We start from the raw sequence: 21,431 nt of genomic DNA on the forward strand, positions 1-21,431 counted from the left end.
TAGAGATGGGGTTGATTTAGATTTGAAGTAACAGATGTTTTTTGCTTTCAGAGATCAAGTGATATTCCTGTAAGGTTGTGTGCAAATTCAGGGCAGGGAGAGAAATCCTACACTTGATGTGTTCCTATTCTCAGCGTTGGGTTATGGAAGAATTGAGCTGGGTCAGGCTTTGCTCTTTGCCCTTTTGAGAAAATAGCTGCTTGGGCTGGTCCCCTTTGCTGTTTGGCTGCAGATGTAAGTTGGCTGATGCTATCTGCAAGTAAAGTTTTATGTTCAAAAACCTGAAGAACAAAAAAAAAATTCAACTAAGTAATTCATTTAAAAGAAAACCCTCTCCCCTTCACTAACCCTTTGCTGAGAACAGTTCCACATGTCTACATTTTGTCCTTTGTATGTATTTTACTCAGTCCGTCTGTTCTGAGTATCACAGCTAACTTGCTTCTCATGCAATAATACATAATATAGTACAGAAGAAGTCCTTAAGGCCCATCGAGTCTGCATTGACACGTGAGAAATACCTAAGCCCATAGCTTTGAATGTTATGATGTGACAAGTGCTCATTAAGGTACTTTACAAAAGAGAGGTAAGAGAACATGAGGGCCTGACCTGCTGTGCTTTTCCAGCACCGCACTCTTGAATCTGAGCTCCAGCATCTGCAGTCCTCACTTTCTCCTACTTGATTTTCATCTCACTGCGAAGCCTCTTCCAACGATGCCTACCTTAAAGAAGTTCTCCTCCTCTCTCTACAAGGATCTCAGTGAGTCTCCCTCTCACAGCGCCCCCCCCCAGTCATCTCCTTTGCAGTCCTGATGAAGTGCTTATGCCTGAAACGTTGACTCTTTTGCTCCTCAGATGCTGCCTGACCTGCTGTGCTTTTCTCGCACCGTATTCTCGACTTTACAAAAGATGCAACACACCGCTACCACCTTTCAGGCAGTGCATTCAAGACCATTTCCACACTCCAGATAAAAACATTTTTCCTCACATCCCCACGGAAACCTCCTGCCCCTCACGTTGAACTGATGTCCCCTTGTGACTGACCTTTCAACTAAGGAGAACAGCTGCTGCTTATTTACTTTGTCTGTACTCCTCATAATCTTGTATACCTCAATCACATCACCCTGCAGTCTGCTCCAACTAAACCCAAGCCTATCCAACCTTTTCCCATAAGTTAAATTTTCCATCCGAGGCAGCATCCTCTCCTCCAGTGCAATCATATCCTACCTGTAATGTAGCAATCAGAAGTGCACACAGTACTCTAAGCTATGGTCTCACCAAAGTTTGACACAATTCCAGTGCGATTTCCTTGCTTTTGTAATCTATGTCTCAATTGATAAAGGGAATCATCCCATGTGCCTTTTTCACCACCGTGATAATGTGCCCACCGTTTTCAAGGATCTGTGCACAAAGCTGATGTCTCTTTGTTCCACTGAACTTGCTAGTGTCGTGTCATTCATTGAATACACCGTTGTCAAATTACTCCTTCCATAGTGTATCACCTCACATATTTCAGGGTTAGATTTCATCTGTCACTTATCTGCCCATTTAACCATCCTGTTCATATTTTCTTGGAGCCCAAGACACCCAATCTTGCTGTTAACCACTCGACCAGTCTTTGTGTCAACCGCTAATGTGCAAATCTAAGATCCCCACAAAGTCAAATTTGTTATTTATATAAATGCCAAAAAATAGGGGACCCAGGACAGGCCCTTATGCCACTGGGCATTAGCTTCCAGTTATTACATTACATTACATTACATTACATTACAGTGTGGAAACAGGCCCTTCGGCCCAACAAGTCCACACCGACCCGCCGAAGCGAACCCACCCATACCCCCACATTTACCCCTTACCTAACACTACGGGCAATTTAGCATGGCCAATTCACCTGGCCCTGCACATCTTTGGACTGTGGGAGGAAACCGGAGCACCCGGAGGAAACCCACGCAGACACGGGGAGAACGTGCAAACTCCACACAGTCAGTCGCCTGAGGCGGGAATTGAACCCGGGTCTCTGGCGCTGCGAGGCAACAGTGCTAACCACTGTGCCACCGTGCCGCCCAGTGGCACGGTGGCAGCAGTCTGTCATCACCCTCTTTCCCCTACAGCTGAGCCAAATTTGAATCTACTTTACCAAATTACCCTATATCCTGTGTGAATTTGTCTACTTAATGTCTCTTATTTTGTTCTGACCCAGAGGCCATACATCAGAAGTCAGTTTATGGTGATGACATGGGAACACTGGGCAACTTTATTTTTCTCTCCTCTCCAGCGAAAAAAATTGTAATATTCCTGTTGGTTAACTTCACCACATAAATACTGTTGCCATGAGAGCAGAGGAGAGACAGGGTATTCTGTGGCAAGTCAATCACTTCCAGACTCTTCAAAGACCTTTCCTTCACCAAGAAGCACAGATACATGCATTCTGGAACATTCGCCGTTGCCTGGATGATTGCATCTCCAAAACTGCTCAAGACTTTTGACAATATTCAAGACAAAGTTGTTCACTTGATAGGCAGCCCACCTTCACCTCCAAACAGTCCACCAGTGTATACCGTCTACAAGGTGCACTTTGGCAACTTGTTGAGTCTCCCTTATGAACACTTTCCAAATTAACAAACTCTAATACCTTGAATAGTTAGAACAAGAAGCTTTGAGTCACCACCACTTGCAAGACCTCTCCAAGTCTTGCGTCATCTTGACTTGGAAATATATCATTGTTCCTTTGTAGTTGTTGGATGAAAATCTTGGAACTCCATCTAGGGATTGTATTGTAGTTTTACTTACGTCACACGGACTGTTGTGGTTTAAGTAGGTCACTCAGTGACGCTTTCTTAGATGAAATTGGGAATGAAAAGTAAATGTTGGTTTTGCCAGTGACTACAATCCTAACTGACTCAATCTCTCCTCATACGTCAGTTGTGCCATCCCGGGTATAAATTTAGTAAGCATTCGCTAAACTTCCCTGTGGCAAGAAAATCCTTCTTCAGGTAAGGAGTCCAAAACTGCGCACAATATTCCAGATGTGGCCTCCCCATTGCTCTATATAATTGCAGGGAAGCATCATTGTTCCTGTACTTGATGATCAAAGTACAGTTTGCCTTCTTTACTGTCTGTTGCACCTGCATACTCACTTTCAGTAACTGGTGCATGAGTACCCCCAGGTTTTGTTGAGTATGCCCCTTTTTCAATTTACAACCATTCAAATAATAACTTGCCTCCCTAATTTTGCTACCAAAATGAGGAACCTCACATTTATCATGCTATGTTGCATCTGCCCACTCACTCAGCTTATCCCAATGCAACATCTCTGCAGATGTAAGACTGTTAATTGTTTACATAAATGCATAAAGTGCTCAACTTTACTTTCCAATGGAAAAGAGTGGCAGATTGTTGCCAGCCCACACAACAACAATCGCTTGCAATTATATTGGGTCTTTTATAGTGAAACAACACAAGGTGCCCACACATAAGCATAAATAATCAAAATTTGACATTGAGCCATATAATAGATGTTAGGGTCAGTGCTCAAAAACTTGTTAATACACTAGGTTTTTAAGAAGTGTCTTCAAGGGGGAGAGAAAAATGGACAGACTAAAGGAGGAGTTTTGGCTTTAAACATCCGGGCAGCTGAAAACATGGTCAGCGGTGGTGGAATGATGAACATTGTGGTTGTGGAAAAAGCCAGAATTGAGAAACATAGATGTCTTTGAGAGTTTAGAGTTGAAAGAAGGTAGGGAAAGAAAGGGTTCAAATCATGGAGATGTTTCAAATCAAAAGCATATGTTTTAAAATTAAGGTACTTGAGACACGAACAGGAGTTGATAGGTGTAGGTTAGTGAATGGAAGAGCTGGGTTAATGAAACCTACTATGGGCACCTCCATTATTTTAGCAAGATTTTATTTTGGTGGGGAATGTCGATTTAATTTTAGAGGAGCAGCAGCAGGAAGAGAACTGAGCTTGAAGAAATAAGAGAAAATAATACGACTCAAACGTGGTCCATTATAAAAGATTTATTTACTAGCAGTGCACTTGGACAACAGTGACAGGATCAGACAGAATAAGCATGGATTTACAAACGAGAAATCATACTTGATAAATCTGTCGGAATTTTTTTGCAGATGGAGCCAGTAGAGTTGCTAAAGGAGAGCCAGGAGATGTGGTTTATTTGGGCTTTTGGAAAACTTTTAATAAGGTGCCACATAAGATATTAGCATGCAAAATTAAAATGTATGTGATTGGGGGTAGCATACTGACATGGATAGGGAACTAGTTGGCAGGCAGGAAACAGCATAGGAATAAGTGGGTCTTTTTCTGAATAGCCAGCAGTGACCAGGATTGGACCCCAACTCTTTGCGATATGAATTAATGGTTTAGATGAGGAAACTAAATGTAATATATTCACATTTACAGATGTGAAAAATGGGTAGGAGGGTGAACTGTGTGGAGAGTGCTGAGATGCTTCAGTGTAATTTGGACAAGCTGAGTGAATGGACAGATGAAGTAAACTATAGATAAATATGAGGTTCTTTGCTTTGGTAGCATAAAAGGAAACAGATTTTTATCTGAATGGTAATAGTTTGGGAAAAAGTGACTCGCATTGATATCTGGGTATGCTTGTGCATTATTTGCTGAGGGTAAGCTAACTCTATCATAAGCGCAACAGGTGGTGAAGTAGACAAATGGTTTGTTGGCCTTCACAGTGTGGGAATTCAAGTGCAGGAACAGGGACGTATTGCAGCGATGTCTTGCTGCAATTGTACAGGGCCTTATTAAGGTGACACGTGGAATATTGTGTGCAGAGTTGGTCTCCTTGCTTGAGGAAAGATGTTTTGATTATGGAGGGAATGTAACACATGCATACCAGACTGGTTGGTAGGATTCATGTATGAAGAGAGACTAGATTGGATAGTACTGTATTCATTGAGTTTAGAAGAATGGGGTGAAGTTTGTAAAAAACCGATACAAATCCAATGGATAAAGTCAATGCAGGAAGGATGCTCCCAATGATCAGGGAGTCTAAAACCAGAGATCACAATTTAAAGATATCGGGTAGGCCATTCATCATGAAATCTCCTCAGCCAGACACTGGCTGCCACAGTATGTGGTTGAGGCCAAAACATTGACTATTTTCTAGAAGCAGTTAGGTACAGTTCATTGGGTGAAAGTGATCCAAGGGTATTCGGAGAAGGCAGGAGCAGAATATGGAGTCTGATGATCAGCCGTGATCAAGTTAAATGTGCTTGATGTGCCAAATTACCTCCTACTACTTTCTATGCTTCTATTTTTTTGAGTCATCAGCAGAGTCATTCAACAGTATATTTAGTTCACACAGATTGGTAGGGCTTGTTAGTTAAGTACAATCTTTTAATTTGTCCCTAGGCAGACAGGGCAGCATTCCTAATTGTCCCAAGTGTATAAAGAGTCAATCAAATAGTGTGGTCTGATATTGTCTATAAGCCAGCCCATGTTCCCAACACTGATTGATAGCAATAAACATGGTTTGTTTATATAACCTGGGTGCTATCTTGACATGCCTTTTCAATTTTGGTTGACATATTATTAGATTTATTTTGCCAACCTCTCCGGTCAATTTTAAACAGTTGATACTTGCCCAAGACCATAACCACTCCACCGCACCCAGTTAAGAAAGAAATGGTGGAAGGGACCAATGTTGTGGTCAGTTGTGTAGTGGATGGGTAGATGGAAATGCTTAACCTGTTGCGCTGAATGAAGAAAGGCTAAGAATGGGCCTGCCTCAGCTTTCTGTCCTAGCGGTACTGCTTTATAATGTAAGCTATTACAGAGGTGTATAGCCTTTATTTTATTGTATTTCAAACTAACTTTGTTAGTTATTTGCTAACTTTGTTTATCAAATTCTTTTTTTTTTTGATTTCAGAAATTGGATGTTAAATCACTCATCAAACTGACCTATCACAAAAACAGTGAAGGTATGTACTTGCTGCCTGTCACTGTAACAACACGGTATTCCATGTTCCATAATTTTCTTCTGGATTGCAGAGCTTTATGTTTTATTCCTAACAAATAGGCAATGAATTATGCCATTGCTCCAGAAAGAGTTCCATTCTTTCTTCCACTTGACACATAGAGACCTCAACATGTTTGAAAAGATGTGTGAAAAATCTGAACAAAATTGATTCCTTTCGCACTAACTAATTGGAATATTACAGCACAAGAGCTTAGATTTATGCAACTCCACAACTGCAGTAAACTCAATTCTGAGGATACTTTAGGCAGGGTTTAGTTAAAAGTGGCAACTTTTTGAATGGTAGATGATGTGCCATGTTAGAGAGGAGGAAAAGGGGCAATAATTCTTGCCAGCAGGCTCACTATCAACATCCTGGGGATTATCAAAGACCAAAAATTGAACTGGACCAGATAGAAATACTTTGGCTGCAAGAGCAGGTCAGAGGTTCAAGTCAGGAGTATAATAGAATACTTTGCACTCACATGGATGAGTGCAACTCCAAGAAAACTCAAGAAGCTCAACACCATCCAGTTCAAAGCAGCCTGTTTGATTGGCATTACATCTACTATCTTAATCATTCACTCACTGTACCACCAATGCACAGTGTGTATGTGTGTTGTATAGAAGATGCACTGCAGCAACTTACCAAAGCTCCTTTGACAGCACATTCCAAAAATGTGATCTGCACCACCTAGAAGGATAAGAGCAGCAGGTAGATGGGAATACCACCCAAATTGCCTCCAAATTACTCACCATTCTGTTTTGGAGCTAAACTGCCATTTTTTCACTACCGCTGTCAAAATCCTGGAACTCCCCTTCAGAGTGTATAGGGTGTCCCAACAACCCAAATACTGCATTGATTTGAGAAGGCAAGTCATCAATGACTTCTCAAAGGTAAATAGGGTTGGGCAATAAATGCTGGACTAGCCAGTGATGCCCATATCCTCTGAACGCATTTATTAAAAAACGCCGAAACAGTCTGGTTGTATAATGTCTTTTACTAATGCCAAAACCCGGGTCAATTGTTGCTGAAATTTGATTGATTCACATTTGGGTGTCCTAGCATTGTTAAAATAACAATGGATCTGCTCAAACCTGTTTTGCACAAGGAATGTGCATGACAAAACGAGTCTTACTATGCTTCTCTGATCTGAACACTGCTACAGCCTAGACAGAAACCCGTTGTCATGGTTAAGATATTGTGCAAGAATACACTTGGCTAAATGAACTGAATGCATGCAAAACTTAGACGATGCCTTTAAATTTCTTTTAACGGCATCACCTCCAGCAAAAGCGTAGGTATTTATGTAATTGTTTATGCGTACTGTACAGCACTCCACCTTGGTCTGAATTTAATGTGCATCATTTCAAAAGTGAGGGAGTATAGCCTATGAGAACGTTTATCTGATACCTAGAAACCTCTGAAATGCTGTTTCTATCTTCCATTCAATTAGCATCCTATTTTATAACTTGCAGTTTGAATGAATGCAAATATAAAGTAAGAAGAATAAACTCCCAAGGTCACTTCTGCACTTTTACAATTGGAAAGGAATCTGGCTAATTCCTATAGAAAATTATCTGCTTGTATCTGAGGAAAACGAAGGTTTTAAAGCACAAGAGTTCCTTCTTTCTCTTTCCTACCTGCAGATTGTTGCTAGTGTTTGGAAACTGAAGCGGTTAGGCCAGTGCTGTTTCAGTGACATCTGTGGTGACTGAGCCTCTGTGCTGTTAGTGTTGGTCCATTGTTGTTCTTGTGTTGCTGGAAAAGCGCAGCAGGTCAGGCAGCATCCAGGGAACAGGAGAATCGACATTTCGGGCATAAGCCCTTCGGCTTATGCCCGAAACGTCGATTCTCCTGTTCCCTGGATGCTGCCTGACCTGCTGCGCTTTTCCAGCAACACATTTTCAGCTCTGATCTCCAGCATCTGCAGACCTCACTTTCTCCCCATTGTTGTTCTTTCCCATTTACACGGTTTTTAAATGAGCCAGAGTCATAGTTTAATGTTCAGTGAATGGTGTCAGAGTGGTTTTATTATTTATTTAGATTCCAGTTCCCTTATTGAATAAGTTAAACAAAGTACACACTGTAGCTATGCTGTTTGAAGACAGAAAGTCATTTTGCAAGAATGGTAATTTCAGTTTTCCATGTTTTATTGTTTGGTGCCTTTTGGTTTAGATATACTTCCTCAAACACCAGGCTAAAACCACTCACTGAGCTCACATTTTGTACGCTATGTAAATGACTCTAATTCAGATTTGTTGAGAAATCTCTGCTACGATCCGTTGCACAAGTTGTTAGATTGTATTTGCAATGCCTGATCTTGAAAAGCCACAGTTTCCATAAGTTAAGCAGTTAAACAATAGTAAAGCTAAAGCCATTATCTTTAACCCCAGCCATAAAGTCCAAAATTTGCTACTGAACCCATTCCTCTTCCCAGTCACTGTCTCAAACTGAACCAGAATACAGGGCGACCGCCATATCTGCAGAATCATTTTTCATGGTTTCAGTTACCCGCGGTTTACTGCCGCCCAAACATATTACAGGGAACATTCCAGAACCATGGACTGGGGGCTGCCAGGAAGGTAAATTTCCCATTGAAATGAATGGGTTTGCTCCTATCCATGGTTTTAGGCTTCCCCGATAGGTCTTGGAACGTAACCCCGTGGATTCAGGGGCCTGCTGTATTGGCATTCTCAGCCTGCTAATTGATGTTTTGCTGAATTTCTATCCCGGATCACCTTCATAAAAAAACAGCTTCTTTCACTTTTGCATAATTGCCAGACACTGTCCCTACCTTAGCTCACCTTTTGCTGATTCTTTCCAGATCTGTCTATTCCAATGCTCCTTGGGCTGGAGTTTTGCCCTCCACTGTCAGTATTCATCTATTCATCCCTCTGGACCCACCTGGTTAGGTTTACTAAGAGATTTATTGTCCATTTAAATTGGAACAAAGGCATATATGGTTCATAGTTTTGTGACTTGTCACGATGCAGCAAAGTTCAAGGTCTTGACTGTGTAGTTGCTCTTCTGGATGTTAGTTATAGAACACAGTTCCATGTTTTAAGAGATCTTGGTTCTTTGCTGGATTTGTCTCAGTTGGTCATTTTTCAGCCTTGCACACCACATCCAGAGAGACAGACACCTTCACAATCTGTCTTCAAAACAGCATTATCTTAGTCTCAATTCCCTCATGCTTGGTAAGGCCTGAAGTACCTTCCCTTTTATATGTTCTGTAGAAATTCTGTTAGTGCATGTCTGCAGCAGTTACTGTTTCACAAGAGGTAATTGATTTTTAATATCTCATCCCATAAATACTGAGAAATTTCAGAGTGATGTGAAATGGTAGGTCTCTCATGCTCCTCAGGGGCTTTATTATCCATTTCCATCCCTTTTTTGTAGAAAGCAAAATTATGGAATTTGCAGCAGGCTAGTCTATCTATCAGCCTTGCTGTTTAAAACAAAATCGCAATTGTCTTTTTAGAGTCGCAGTTTTAACAAATTCAGCCATTTTAAAGGAAAATGATAAATTGCATTTTTGAGGCAAAAAAGCCTTCTTGTAAGACAACAAAAATACATATTTTTCTTATTATATTTTGATTTCAACCTACTGAAGCTAAACTGGAAGGGGCCATTTTGTTGAATTTGACTTATTGTTTTCAAGTACTTTATGAATTGGCTGCCTTCACAGTAACAAAAAAGGTAACCAAAAAAGGTTGCAAAGCTTTAAATACTATAAAATGGCACTAACTAAGAGGTGTTGTCAGTAAAATATTACTTGTTGTTAAGAAACTCCTTCTTCAAATGTTCCTTTTTAAGTCAAATATAGTGACTCCTAATTCCAAAGATAAATCCTGTTGCAGACAGCAAAGTATACACTCCCATGTTCCTGAACACACACAACTGAATGCCCTGCGCTGGTGGATCCTCACCTTCCTGACCCATACACTGCAACCAGTGAAGATAGGCTACTCCCCACTGCACCTCCTCTATGGTAACCCTCAACACTGCAGCCCCCCCAAGAATGTGTTCTCAGCCCCCTTCTGTACTCTTTGTACACCCACGACTGCGTAGACAAATTCTAAATGACTGCCATCTACAAGTTTGCTGATGACGCCACCATGGTAGGATGGATATCAAATGATGAGTCAGAACACAAAGGAGATAGAGGGCTTGGTGTCTTGGTAACAACCTCTCTCTCTCTCTCAATGTTAGCAAAAGAAAAGAACTGATCATTGACTTGCGAAAGAAAGGGGGAGAACATGCCCCATCTACAACAGAGGAGTGGAGGTTGAGAGCATTGACAACACCAAGTTCCTAGGAGTGACAATAACCGACGACCTGTCCTGGGACTTCTCATGTAGATACGATAGTCAAGAAGACACAACAATGCCTCTTCTTCCTCAGGTGACTTAGGAAATTCGGCATGTCCATAAGGACCCTTCACAGATGCGCCACAGAAAGCATGCTACCCATGTGAATAATGGTCTGGTAGGGCAACTGCTCTGCCCAGGACCATAAGAAACGACAGAAGTTGTGTGCACAGTCCATACCATCACGGAAGCCAATCTTTCACCCATGGACTTCATTTATACTTTTGGCTGCTGCAGAAAGACTGCCAACATCATCAAAGACCCCTGGTAATGCTCTCCTACAACCTTTTTCATCATGAAGATACAAAAGCTTGGTAACGCACAGATAGGTGCAGGAACAGCTTCTTCCCTGCCGTTGTTAGACTGATGAATGGACTCTCTCTAACTTCACATCACTCTGAAAGAATATTGGTCTTGCTTCTCGCACCTCCTGTTCAGTGTGATTTGAATGCCTCACTCTGTCTAACCACTCTATGATCTGTATGTCCTTGTTTATTGTGATCTGCCTGCACTGCTCGCAAAAACAGATTTTCACTATACTTAAGTACACATGATTACAATAAATCGAATCAAATCAAACTGGATTTCAGTATTCATGTTTATCCTGCTCATCAGTTGATTTTCGCACCTAAACCTGAGCGTATCCAGTATACGGCTGGCCAACTCGCATCAATCTTTCTCATCACTTACTCACCTCTCCCTTATTCATTCTCACTTCTAGCAAACAATTTTTCTTCCTCTCTGCCCCTTGGCTACTTCCTTACACTTTTTTTCTCCATCTTCCCTCCTTCCCTGATCAAACTTATCAAATGTATCACCTGTCCATCAGCACTTCCATTTCCCTTGAACAGCTGATAACCTAACTTCGCTTATGGTTGTTATCCTCACTGCCATTATAAATTTTCTCTTTGGTGAAGCACTGACTTCCTCTCTTCTCTATTATAATTCCTATCTCTAGTACCTACCATCAATTCTTCTGTATTCACTAGTGTTACCATGTCCTCAGAGACTGATAACTTTTCAAAGGAGATTCATCACTTCAATCATTAGCTGAAAGAATGACATGACAAAGCACATTTTAAAACTTTTACTGTAACAAATAGCAATTTGTACTTTAAACTACAGGGAGAACGTTACCCTTTTATACTTTTCACACACATCGCACTTTCCACACAATTTCACTTCTTATAGCAAACGCTTCTTATAGCAGTCAAAGCTTTCCTCTGTTTTTAGAATATTTCTTATATACACCACCAGCAGTACAGATTTTTCCAATGATTCTTCTTCCTCCAGGCTGTGCCAGAACAAATCTCTTAAAAGTGTAGATAAATGGCTGTCGCATACATTTCTTTGCTGAGGGACAGTTGCCCCCTGCATCCAGCTGTAATACTTGCAAAGTTGAGCACACAGTACCTCTGCTCCAATTGCATTCAAAAGGCTTGGCACTATCAAGGACAAATTATCTTGCTTAATTTACCACCCCACATAATACTACCAACATTCACTCCCTCCACCATCAGGTATTTGGGTTGCAGTGTCATAGAGTCATAGAGATGTACAGCATGGAAACAGACCCTACGGTCCAACCTGTCCATGCCAACCAGATATCCCAACCCAATCTAGTCCCACCTGTCAGCACCTGGTCCATATCCCTCCAAACCCTTCCTATTCGTATACCCATCCAGATGCCTTTTAAATGCTTTAATTGCACCAGCCTCCACCACTTCCCCTGGCAGCTCATTCCATACATGTACCACCCTCTTTTCAAGAAGGAAGCTCACCTCCATCCTCTTGAGGGCAATTAGGGATAGGAAATAAATGCTGGCCAGACCAGTGATGCCCACATCCTGTGAATGTGTAAAAATAATTAAATATGCAAAGTATCATGGTCATGTGGTGATATTTGTTATTTGAGACCTAACTACAGTAGGAAACACATTCTAATTTCATTTTTCAATAACTATAAACATTTTTAAACAGTGTCCAATCTTCTTGCAAGCAAAATTTCCTCATGTAAATGTACTACAGACAGTAAATATAATTTACTTTCCCCATGTTTACTATACAAATTCACATGTCCAATCTCTAAGCATATTCTTTTCTGTGAATATGATGTGATACTAACAACAAAAGATTGGTTAATTTATTGAAATTGCATGTACCTGGATAGTTTTATATTCCACCTATATTTTGGGCACTTTCCTTCAGCAACTGTCAAAGAGAAGCAATCTTACAGTCTCTTAAGGCATGTGTAAACCAGCAACACAGAAAATGATCAAACATGATGCAGGATAAAATCTTCACTCTTGATATGCACTTTTAAAGTCCATACTCAAAACACCCGAGTTTATTTCCCCATTTACTTTGCCCTTTGAATCCTATAATTTAATAATTGTTAAATGCTGATGTATAGGAAGATGGGTGAATTGAATTTTTGTGGTGCATAGGTTACCTGGTATTTTCCTGCAACAGGTGTTTGGGCAGTTAGAAATCCATTACTGCATGGAATGAAGCCTTTCAGCTCATTCAGTTCATACTGGACTTGAGGCAGAAGGCACAGTACTTATTAAATCATCTCATTGTGCTAGCTATTTTAAAATGTTATACATTCGTACTGAATGTTACAACCTTATTTGAATACTTGGATTTTTAATATTTCTGCAAATGATCATCAGAACAGCTAATTAAATTAAAATTGCTCTCAAATAATTTCATCCAAACCAGGGTAATTTTAAAAAGGCTTTGCATTCTGCTGTTAATGGCCCAAAGATGATAGTGTGCTGCTTTTCACTTAATTTCATTTTTCATAATGAAACAATCGTTATTTTCTGTATTTGGTACAAATTCACTAAAAGAACACATGTTGGACGTCTTTGAAGAAGAGCCATATCGGACTCAATGCTAACTTTGTCTTTTCTCTCTGCAGTTGCTGCCAGATCTGCTGAGTTGCTCCAGCATTTGTTTATTTCAGATTTCCAACATCCATAGTGTTTTGCTTTTATTTGTGGAATGATGTTCAATTCTGTTCATAAAGATTGATTTTCAAAGTCTGCCAGTTATAGAAAGGAGCAATTGTAGTGACTGTTTCCCTTTTCTTAGGAAAGTACCATTGTCCAGTGATGTACTCTGTCTTCACAAACAACTCACATATATTGGCTATCAAGACGACTGGAAATGTCTATTCACATGAGGTAGGTAACTTTGCTTTGACAGACCAGTTCTCAACGATTTCTCTGATCACGTTATTCCGGACGTTTTCATCTGATTTCTGGTTTTCTTTGTCAGTTAACCAGTTTAAATTTAAGTTGATTAGCCTGAGTCTAGCTGTGTTGTGCAAACCACCCAGTTCTCCCTCTATCAGGCTGAGGTAAACCACTCTTTCAGCAGTTCATCACTCTCAGGGGCTCATGTGATATTAATATTCAAGCCAAATATTGTTGAGTAAGAACCATAAGCTACAAAACAAAATTCTGAGAACCGTCATAATTATTTTTAAGCTTTGTATCCTTCTTCCTTACACTCTTTCCTTCTTCCTCCTTTCTTTTGTTTTAACATTCAACTTATTTTGCTTTTCCAGCGATACTCTGATTGATTTAGACTATTTTCTTTCCCTAAAGTTTGAAAGCTCTTTAACACACAATTTATTTTTCGTACACTTAAAAGGTTTGTCTTTCAGCCAAGCAAATTTCAAAGAATATTAAAACATAGGAAATTGGAGCAGATCATTTGACCTTCATACCTATCTTGTGATTAAACAAGATCATGGTTGATCTGCCTTAATTCTTCTTTCGTGGCAGCTCTTCATGACCCTCAACTCCTTGAAATGTCAAATATCTACTTACCACCTCTTTAGATACTTTCAATGATTTAGCCTCCACGGTGGCTCAGTGGTTACCACTGCTGCCTCACAGCATAAGAGACCCAGGTTCGATTCCAGCCTCGGGCAACTGCCTGTGTGGAGTTTGCACATTCTCCCCGTGTCTGCGTGGGTTTCCTCCGGGTGCTCTGGTTTCCCCCCACAGTCCAAAGTGCAGCTCAGGTGAATTGGCCATGGTGTTAGGTGGATTAGTCAGAAGGGGGGTGGGTTGCTCTTTGGAGGGTTGGCGTGGACTGGTTGGGCCGAAGGGCCTGTTCCCACACTGTAGGGAATCTAATCTAATCTAATCTAAACTCTGTGGGCTAGAGAATTCCAGGCTCCTGTAACTGTGTTCCCTAGTTTGAACTTCCGCACTAGTGGAAGTTGTGACGATGCTGCTGCTTCAACATTGAGTCATAGAGATGTACAGCATGGAAACAGACCTTTCGGTCCAACCTGTCCATGCCGACCAGATATAGAACATAGAACATAGAAGAATACAGCGCAGTACAGGCCCTTTGGCCCTCGATGTTGCGCCGATCCAAGCCCACCTAACCTATACTAACCCACTATCCTCCATATACCTATCCAATATCCCAACCCAATCTAGTCCCACCTGCCAGCATCTGGCCCATATCCCTCCAAACCCTTCCGATTCATATACCTATCCAAATGCCTCTTAAATGTTGCAATTGTACCAGCCTCCACCACTTCCTCTGGCAGCTCATTTCATGTTATTCTGTCCTTGTATTTTTTTTCAAGAGTGGTCGTAAAGGTAGAGCTTCTGATATGTCTGGATTTATCTACTTGAAAAAACTTTTAAGTTTTTTTTTTAAGAAGCACTTGTACAATGAGAAAGAAGTGACCATTTCTCTCAGATCAGGGATTTTTCTGGTTTTGGTTTTAGTTTGGTTTTAGCTGGGGATCCAGACAAGTTGCTTGACCCAAAGAAACAACTCCAAGCTGATCCCCTTTCTCTCTCTATCTCTGTCTCTTCTCTCTCTTTCTTTCTCTCTCTGTCTCTCTATGTTACGTTCTCTGTGTGTCTTTCTCTTTGTGTGTGTCTTTCTCTTTGTGTGTGTCTTTCTCTTTGTGTGTGTCTTTCTCTTTGTGTGTGTCTTTCTCTTTGTGTGTGTCTTTCTCTTTGTGTGTGTCTTTCTCTTTGTGTGTGTCTTTCTCTTTGTGCATGTGTGTCTCTCTGTGCATGTCTCACTGTGTGTGTGTCTCACTCTCTGTGCGTGTCTCTGTCTCTGTCTGTCTCTCTGTGTCTCTATCTCTCTGTCTGTCGGCGTGGCGCTCTCGTCGGTGTGGCGCTCTCGTCGACATCGCGCGCTCTCTCTCCTACTCACTTCGCTCTCTCTCTCTCTCCTACTCACTTCGCTCTCTCTCTCTCTCCTACTCACTTCGCTCTCTCTCCTACTCACTTCGCTCTCTCTCCTACTCACTTCGCTCTCTCTCCTACTCACTTCGCTCTCTCTCCTACTCACTTCGCTCTCTCTCCTACTCACTTTGCTCTCTCCTACTCACTTTGCTCTCTCCTACTCACTTTGCTCTCTCCTACTCACTTTGCTCTCTCCTACTCACTTTGCTCTCTCTCCTACTCACTTTGCTCTCTCTCCTACTCACTTTGCTCTCTCTCCTACTCACTTTGCTCTCTCTCCTACTCACTTTGCTCTCTCTCCTACTCACTTCGCTCTCTCTCCTACTCACTTCGCTCTCTCTCCTACTCACTTCGCTCTCTCTCCTACTCACTTTGCTCTCTCCTACTCACTTTGCTCTCTCCTACTCACTTTGCTCTCTCCTACTCACTTTGCTCTCTCCTACTCACTTTGCTCTCTCCTACTCACTTTGCTCTCTCCTACTCACTTTGCTCTCTCCTACTCACTTTGCTCTCTCCTACTCACTTTGCTCTCTCCTACTCACTTTGCTCTCTCCTACTCACTTTGCTCTCTCCTACTCACTTCGCTCTCTCCTACTCACTTCGCTCTCTCCTACTCACTTCGCTCTCTCCTACTCACTTCGCTCTCTCCTACTCACTTCGCTCTCTCCTACTCACTTTGCTCTCTATCTCCAGTCTCTGTCTCTTCTCTCGCTCTCACTTCGCGCGCTCTCGCTCTCACTTCGCGCGCTCTCGCTCGCACGTCGCGCTCTCGCTCGCACGTCGCGCTCTCGCTCGCACTTCGCTCTCTCTCGCTCGCACTTCGCTCTCTCTCGCTCGCACTTCGCTCTCTCGCTCGCACTTCGCTCTCTCGCTCGCACTTCGCGCTCTCACTCGCACTTCGCACGCGCTCTCGCACTTCGCACGCGCTCTCGCACTTCGCACGCGCTCTCGCACTTCGCACGCGCTCTCGCACTTCGCACGCGCTCTCGCACTTCGCGCTCTCTCACACTTGCACTCTCTTGCTCTCTGTTGCGCTTCGCGCTCCCTCACTTCGCTCTTTCTCGCACTATGCACACTCTCGCACTCCGCTCTCTCGCGCTCCGCTCTCTCTCTCTCTCTCTCGCACTTTGCGTTCTCTTGCACTTCGCTGTTTCGCTCCTAGTGCTCTCTCGCGCTTCGCTCTCTCTCGCGCACTTCGCTCTCTCTCGCGCACTTCGCTCTCTCTCGCGCACTTCGCTCTCTCTCGCTCCTAGTGCTCTCGCTCGCACTTCGCTCTCGCTCCTAGTGCTCTCTCGCACTTCGGTCTCTTGCGCACTTCACTCTCTCGTGCTCCTAGTGCTCTCTCACACTTCACTCTCTCGGGCAATTCGCTCTCTCGCGCACTTTGCTGTCTCGCTCCTAGTGCTCGCTCGCACTTCGCTCTCGCTCCTAGTGCTCGCTCGCACTTCGCTCTCGCTCCTAGTGCTCGCTCGCACTTCGCTCTCGCTCCTAGTGCTCGCTCGCACTTCGCTGTCTCGCTCCTAGTGCTCGCTCGCACTTTGCGCTCTCTCTCGCACTTTGCGCTCTCTCTCGCACTTTGCGCTCTCTCTCGCACTTTGCGCTCTCTCTCGCACGCGCTCTCTCTCGCACGGCGCTCTCTCTCGCACGGCGCTCTCTCTCGCACGGCGCTCTCTCTCGCACGGCGCTCTCTCTCGCACGGCGCTCTCTCTCGCACGGCGCTCTCTCTCGCACGGCGCTCTCTCTCGCACGGCGCTCTCTCTCGCACGGCGCTCTCTCTCTCTCTCGCACGGCGCTCTCTCTCTCTCGCACTTCGCTGTCTCTCTCTCGCACTTCGCTGTCTCTCTCTCGCACTTCGCTGTCTCTCTCTCGCAATTCGCTGTCTCTCTCTCGCACTTCGCGCTCTCTCTCGCACTTCGCGCTCTCTCTCGCACTTCGCGCTCTCTCTCGCACTTCGCGCTCTCTCTCGCACTTCGCGCTCTCTCTCGCACTTCGCGCTCTCTCTCGCACTTCGCGCTCTCTCTCGCACTTCGCGCTCTCTCTCGCACTTCGCGCTCTCTCTCGCACTTCGCGCTCTCTCTCGCACTTCGCGCTCTCTCTCTCGCACTTCGCTCTCTCTCTCTCTCGCACTTCGCGCTCTCTCTCTCTCGCACTTCGCGCTCTCTCTCTCTCGCACTTCGCGCTCTCTCTCTCGCACTTCGCGCTCTCTCTCTCTCGCACTTCGCGCTCTCTCTCTCTCGCACTTCGCGCTCTCTCTCTCTCGCACTTCGCGCTCTCTCTCTCTCGCACTTCGCGCTCTCTCTCTCTCGCACTTCGCGCTCTCTCTCTCTCGCACTTCGCGCTCTCTCTCTCTCGCACTTCGCGCTCTCTCTCTCTCGCACTTCGCGCTCTCTCTCTCTCGCACTTCGCGCTCTCTCTCTCTCGCACTTCGCTCTCTCTCTCTCGCACTTCGCTCTCTCTCTCTCTCGCACTTCGCTCTCTCTCTCTCTCGCACTTCGCTCTCTCTCTCTCGCACTTCGCTCTCTCTCTCTCTCGCACTTCGCTCTCTCTCTCGCACTTCGCTCTCTCTCTCGCACTTCGCTCTCTCTCTCTCTCGCACTTCGCGCTCTCTCTCTCTCTCTCGCACTTCGCGCTCTCTCTCTCTCGCACTTCGCGCTCTCTCTCTCTCGCACTTCGCGCTCTCTCTCTCTCGCACTTCGCGCTCTCTCTCTCGCACTTCGCGCTCTCTCTCTCTCGCACTTCGCGCTCTCTCTCTCTCGCACTTCGCTCTCTCTCTCTCGCACTTCGCTCTCTCTCTCTCTCGCACTTCGCTCTCTCTCTCTCTCGCACTTCGCTCTCTCTCTCTCGCACTTCGCTCTCTCTCTCTCTCGCACTTCGCTCTCTCTCTCGCACTTCGCTCTCTCTCTCGCACTTCGCTCTCTCTCTCTCTCGCACTTCGCGCTCTCTCTCTCTCTCTCGCACTTCGCTCTCTCTCTCTCTCGCACTTCGCTCTCTCTCTCTCTCGCACTTCGCTCTCTCTCTCTCTCGCACTTCGCTCTCTCTCTCTCTCGCCCTTCGCTCTCTCTCTCTCTCGCACTTCGCTCTCTCTCTCTCTCGCACTTCGCTCTCTCTCTCGCACTTCGCTCTCTCTCTCTCTCGCACTTCGCTCTCTCTCTCTCTCGCACTTCGCTCTCTCTCTCTCTCGCACTTCGCTCTCTCTCTCTCTCGCACTTCGCTCTCTCTCTCTCTCGCACTTCGCTCTCTCTCTCTCTCGCACTTCGCTCTCTCTCTCTCTCGCACTTCGCTCTCTCTCTCTCTCGCACTTCGCTCTCTCTATCACATCGTGATTTCTTTCACATCGTGCTCTCTCTCTTTCACTTTGATCTTTCTCTCTCACCGCGCTCTCTCACTCCCACTCTCGCTCTCTCACTCACTTCGCTCTCGCTATCTCTCTCACATCGTGCTCTCTCTCTCACACACTTCGCGCTCTCTGTATCTCTCACATCGTGCTGTTTCTCACATCTCTCTCTCTCTCTCACACACGCATCGCGCTCTCTCTCTGTCTCTTGCTCTTTCTCTCACTCTGTGTTCATATCCCATAGGCAAATTTTTAAAAAAATTCTTGTGTCGTCAGACTGAGTAGTGGGATGTTGCAAGCATCAGTAGTGAGCCCCATCTATTCGCAGTATATGCCAATGATTTGTTAAGAGCAAGTGTAATAATTCTAAATTAGAAATGGTACAAAGTTAGTCTGGAATGTGTTGTAAGGGAGTTGTAAAACATTTTCAGAAATATTTGCACAAGCTTATTGATTGTGCAAAATCATGGCTGATGGAATATAATGTGGAAAAATGGAGCTTCTCTACTTTGGGAGGGAGATCAGATGAATAGAGTATTTCTTTAATGGTAGCAGGTTAGAAAATGTAGACGTGCAAATGAACTTGGTTGTTCTCATCAGTTAATCATTGCAGGTGTAGCCAAGTTAACAGGCTAATGGAATGTTGGCCTTTAGTGCAAGAGGTTTTGAGTACGGGAGTATTGGAGCCTTGCTTCAGTCAAATAGATTTTGGTTTGACCACATCCGTACAGTTTTTGTCTCCTTATCTCCGTAAAAATCATATTGACTCAGAGACAGTAAAACGAAGGTTTACCAGATTTATTCCAGTGATAGTGGGTCTGTCCCTTGAAGAGACGTTAGGCAAACTGGGCCAAGTACTTAAAGGGATAGACAGGATAGATTCATGTAAGATGTTTCGGAGTTTAGAACCAGGAAAACAATTTATAAATGAGGGGGTTGCTATTTCAGACTGAGATGAACAGTATTTTTTATTAATGATAGTAATCTTTGGTATTCACTACTCCAGACAGCTGAGTATATTTCAAGTAGAGATAAATAGTCAAAAATCTGTCCATGTTGTAAAGTGCTATGAGGATAATGTATGTAAAAGACATTAAGTTTTTGATTAGCCCTGGTTGTATTCAGTGGCAAAGCAGGTTTGATGGTCTGAATGGTCTACTCCTGTTCAAAAATGTTTAAAAGAGAAAGCAGTGCTTGGCAACTTGTCCGCCATTAGTCCTATTACTTTGTCTGTCATGACAAAAGCTGCTACGAGATCTTTCTTTCCTGTAGCACCTTATTTATCTGGCATCTTTGAGATGGTTTTAGCATTCTCTTCCGTAAAGACCTTTGTGAAATATTGGTTTAAGTTATTTGGCACTTCCCTGTTCTCCATGATGAACTCTCCTGTTGCATTCTCCCAGGGTCCCACACCTACTTTAGCTCCTCATTTTATTTTCATGTACCTTTAGGAGCTCCTGTTTGTTTTTACATTTATTGCCAGTTTACTTGCATAATCAATGGTCTCCCTGTTTATTTCGGCAGAAGGGCCAGGGTTGTCTAGTTAGTAAGAAGTGAAATTGAATTGTTAGCTTGAAGTGATGTAGGGTTGGAAGATGTAGAATCGGTGTGGGTGGATTTGAGAAGCACAAAGGAATAAAAAAACTTCCTGATGGGAGTTATGTATAGGCCCCCTTGCATTAGTCGTGATGTGGGACAGAAAATAAATCAGGAGATAGAAAAGGCATGTAAGAAACGCACAGTTACAATAGCTGTGAGAGACCCAGTATGCAGGTGGATTGGGAAATTCAGGTTTGTAGCCGAACGTTTTAAAAAAAAATGAATTTGTGGAATCTATGAAATGGTGTTTTGGAGTATCTTGTGGTAGATCCCACAGGGGAAGAGGCAATTTTGGATTTAGCGATGTGCAATGAGGCAGATGTGATTAGGGAGCTTAAGGTGAAGGAACCTGTCGGGAGGCATTGACCATAATATGACAGAATTCACCCTGTAGTTTGGGAGGGAGAAGCTCGAATCAGATGTAATGGTGTTACAATTGAGTAGAGGTAACTAGAAGGGCATGAGGAAGGGGCCAGAGTTGGTTGGAAGGGAGCCTGTCAGGAAAGATAGTGATGCAGCAATGGCAGGAATTTGTGGGGATAATTTGAGAGGCAAAGCACAAATTCATCCCAGAAAGAAGAAACTTACTAAGGGGAGGATAAGGCATTCATGGTTGAGAAAGAAAGTCAGGGACAGCATAAAAGCATAAGTAAAAACACACAATGTGGTGAAGATCAGTAGGAAGACAAAATGATGATGAAGTCTTTAAAACCAGCAGAGGAAAACCAAAAAAAAAGGGAGTGGGCAGAAGATGAAACATGAAGGTGAACTCGTGAGTAATATAAAAAAGAAGATTGTGCGAGTTTTTTTTAGATGCATCAAAAGTGAGAGAGAGGCAAGAATGGGGATTGGATCACTGGAAAATTCTGCTGGAGAAGTAGCAATGGGGAGCAAAGAAGT

General features: G+C 43.6%; 1 protein-coding gene across 2 annotated transcripts in view; it reads left to right on the forward strand.

The window, feature by feature from the left end:
* ppil2 (peptidylprolyl isomerase (cyclophilin)-like 2) overlaps positions 1-21,431 on the forward strand; it is a 392,675-nt gene that overhangs the window by 68,688 nt on the left and 302,556 nt on the right. For both annotated transcript variants that reach the window (XM_088000184.1, XM_043716075.2), the window contains exons 6-7: positions 5,901-5,952; positions 13,461-13,552. In XM_088000184.1, the coding sequence (XP_087856310.1) occupies positions 5,901-5,952; positions 13,461-13,552 (144 nt within the window). The remainder of the gene's footprint in view (positions 1-5,900; positions 5,953-13,460; positions 13,553-21,431) is intronic.

This window comes from Chiloscyllium plagiosum, unplaced genomic scaffold (assembly GCF_037043375.1).
Source record: "Chiloscyllium plagiosum isolate Xiang-an unplaced genomic scaffold, Cpla_swu_hap1 HiC_scaffold_24, whole genome shotgun sequence".
Classification (NCBI taxonomy): Eukaryota; Metazoa; Chordata; class Chondrichthyes; order Orectolobiformes; family Hemiscylliidae; genus Chiloscyllium; species Chiloscyllium plagiosum.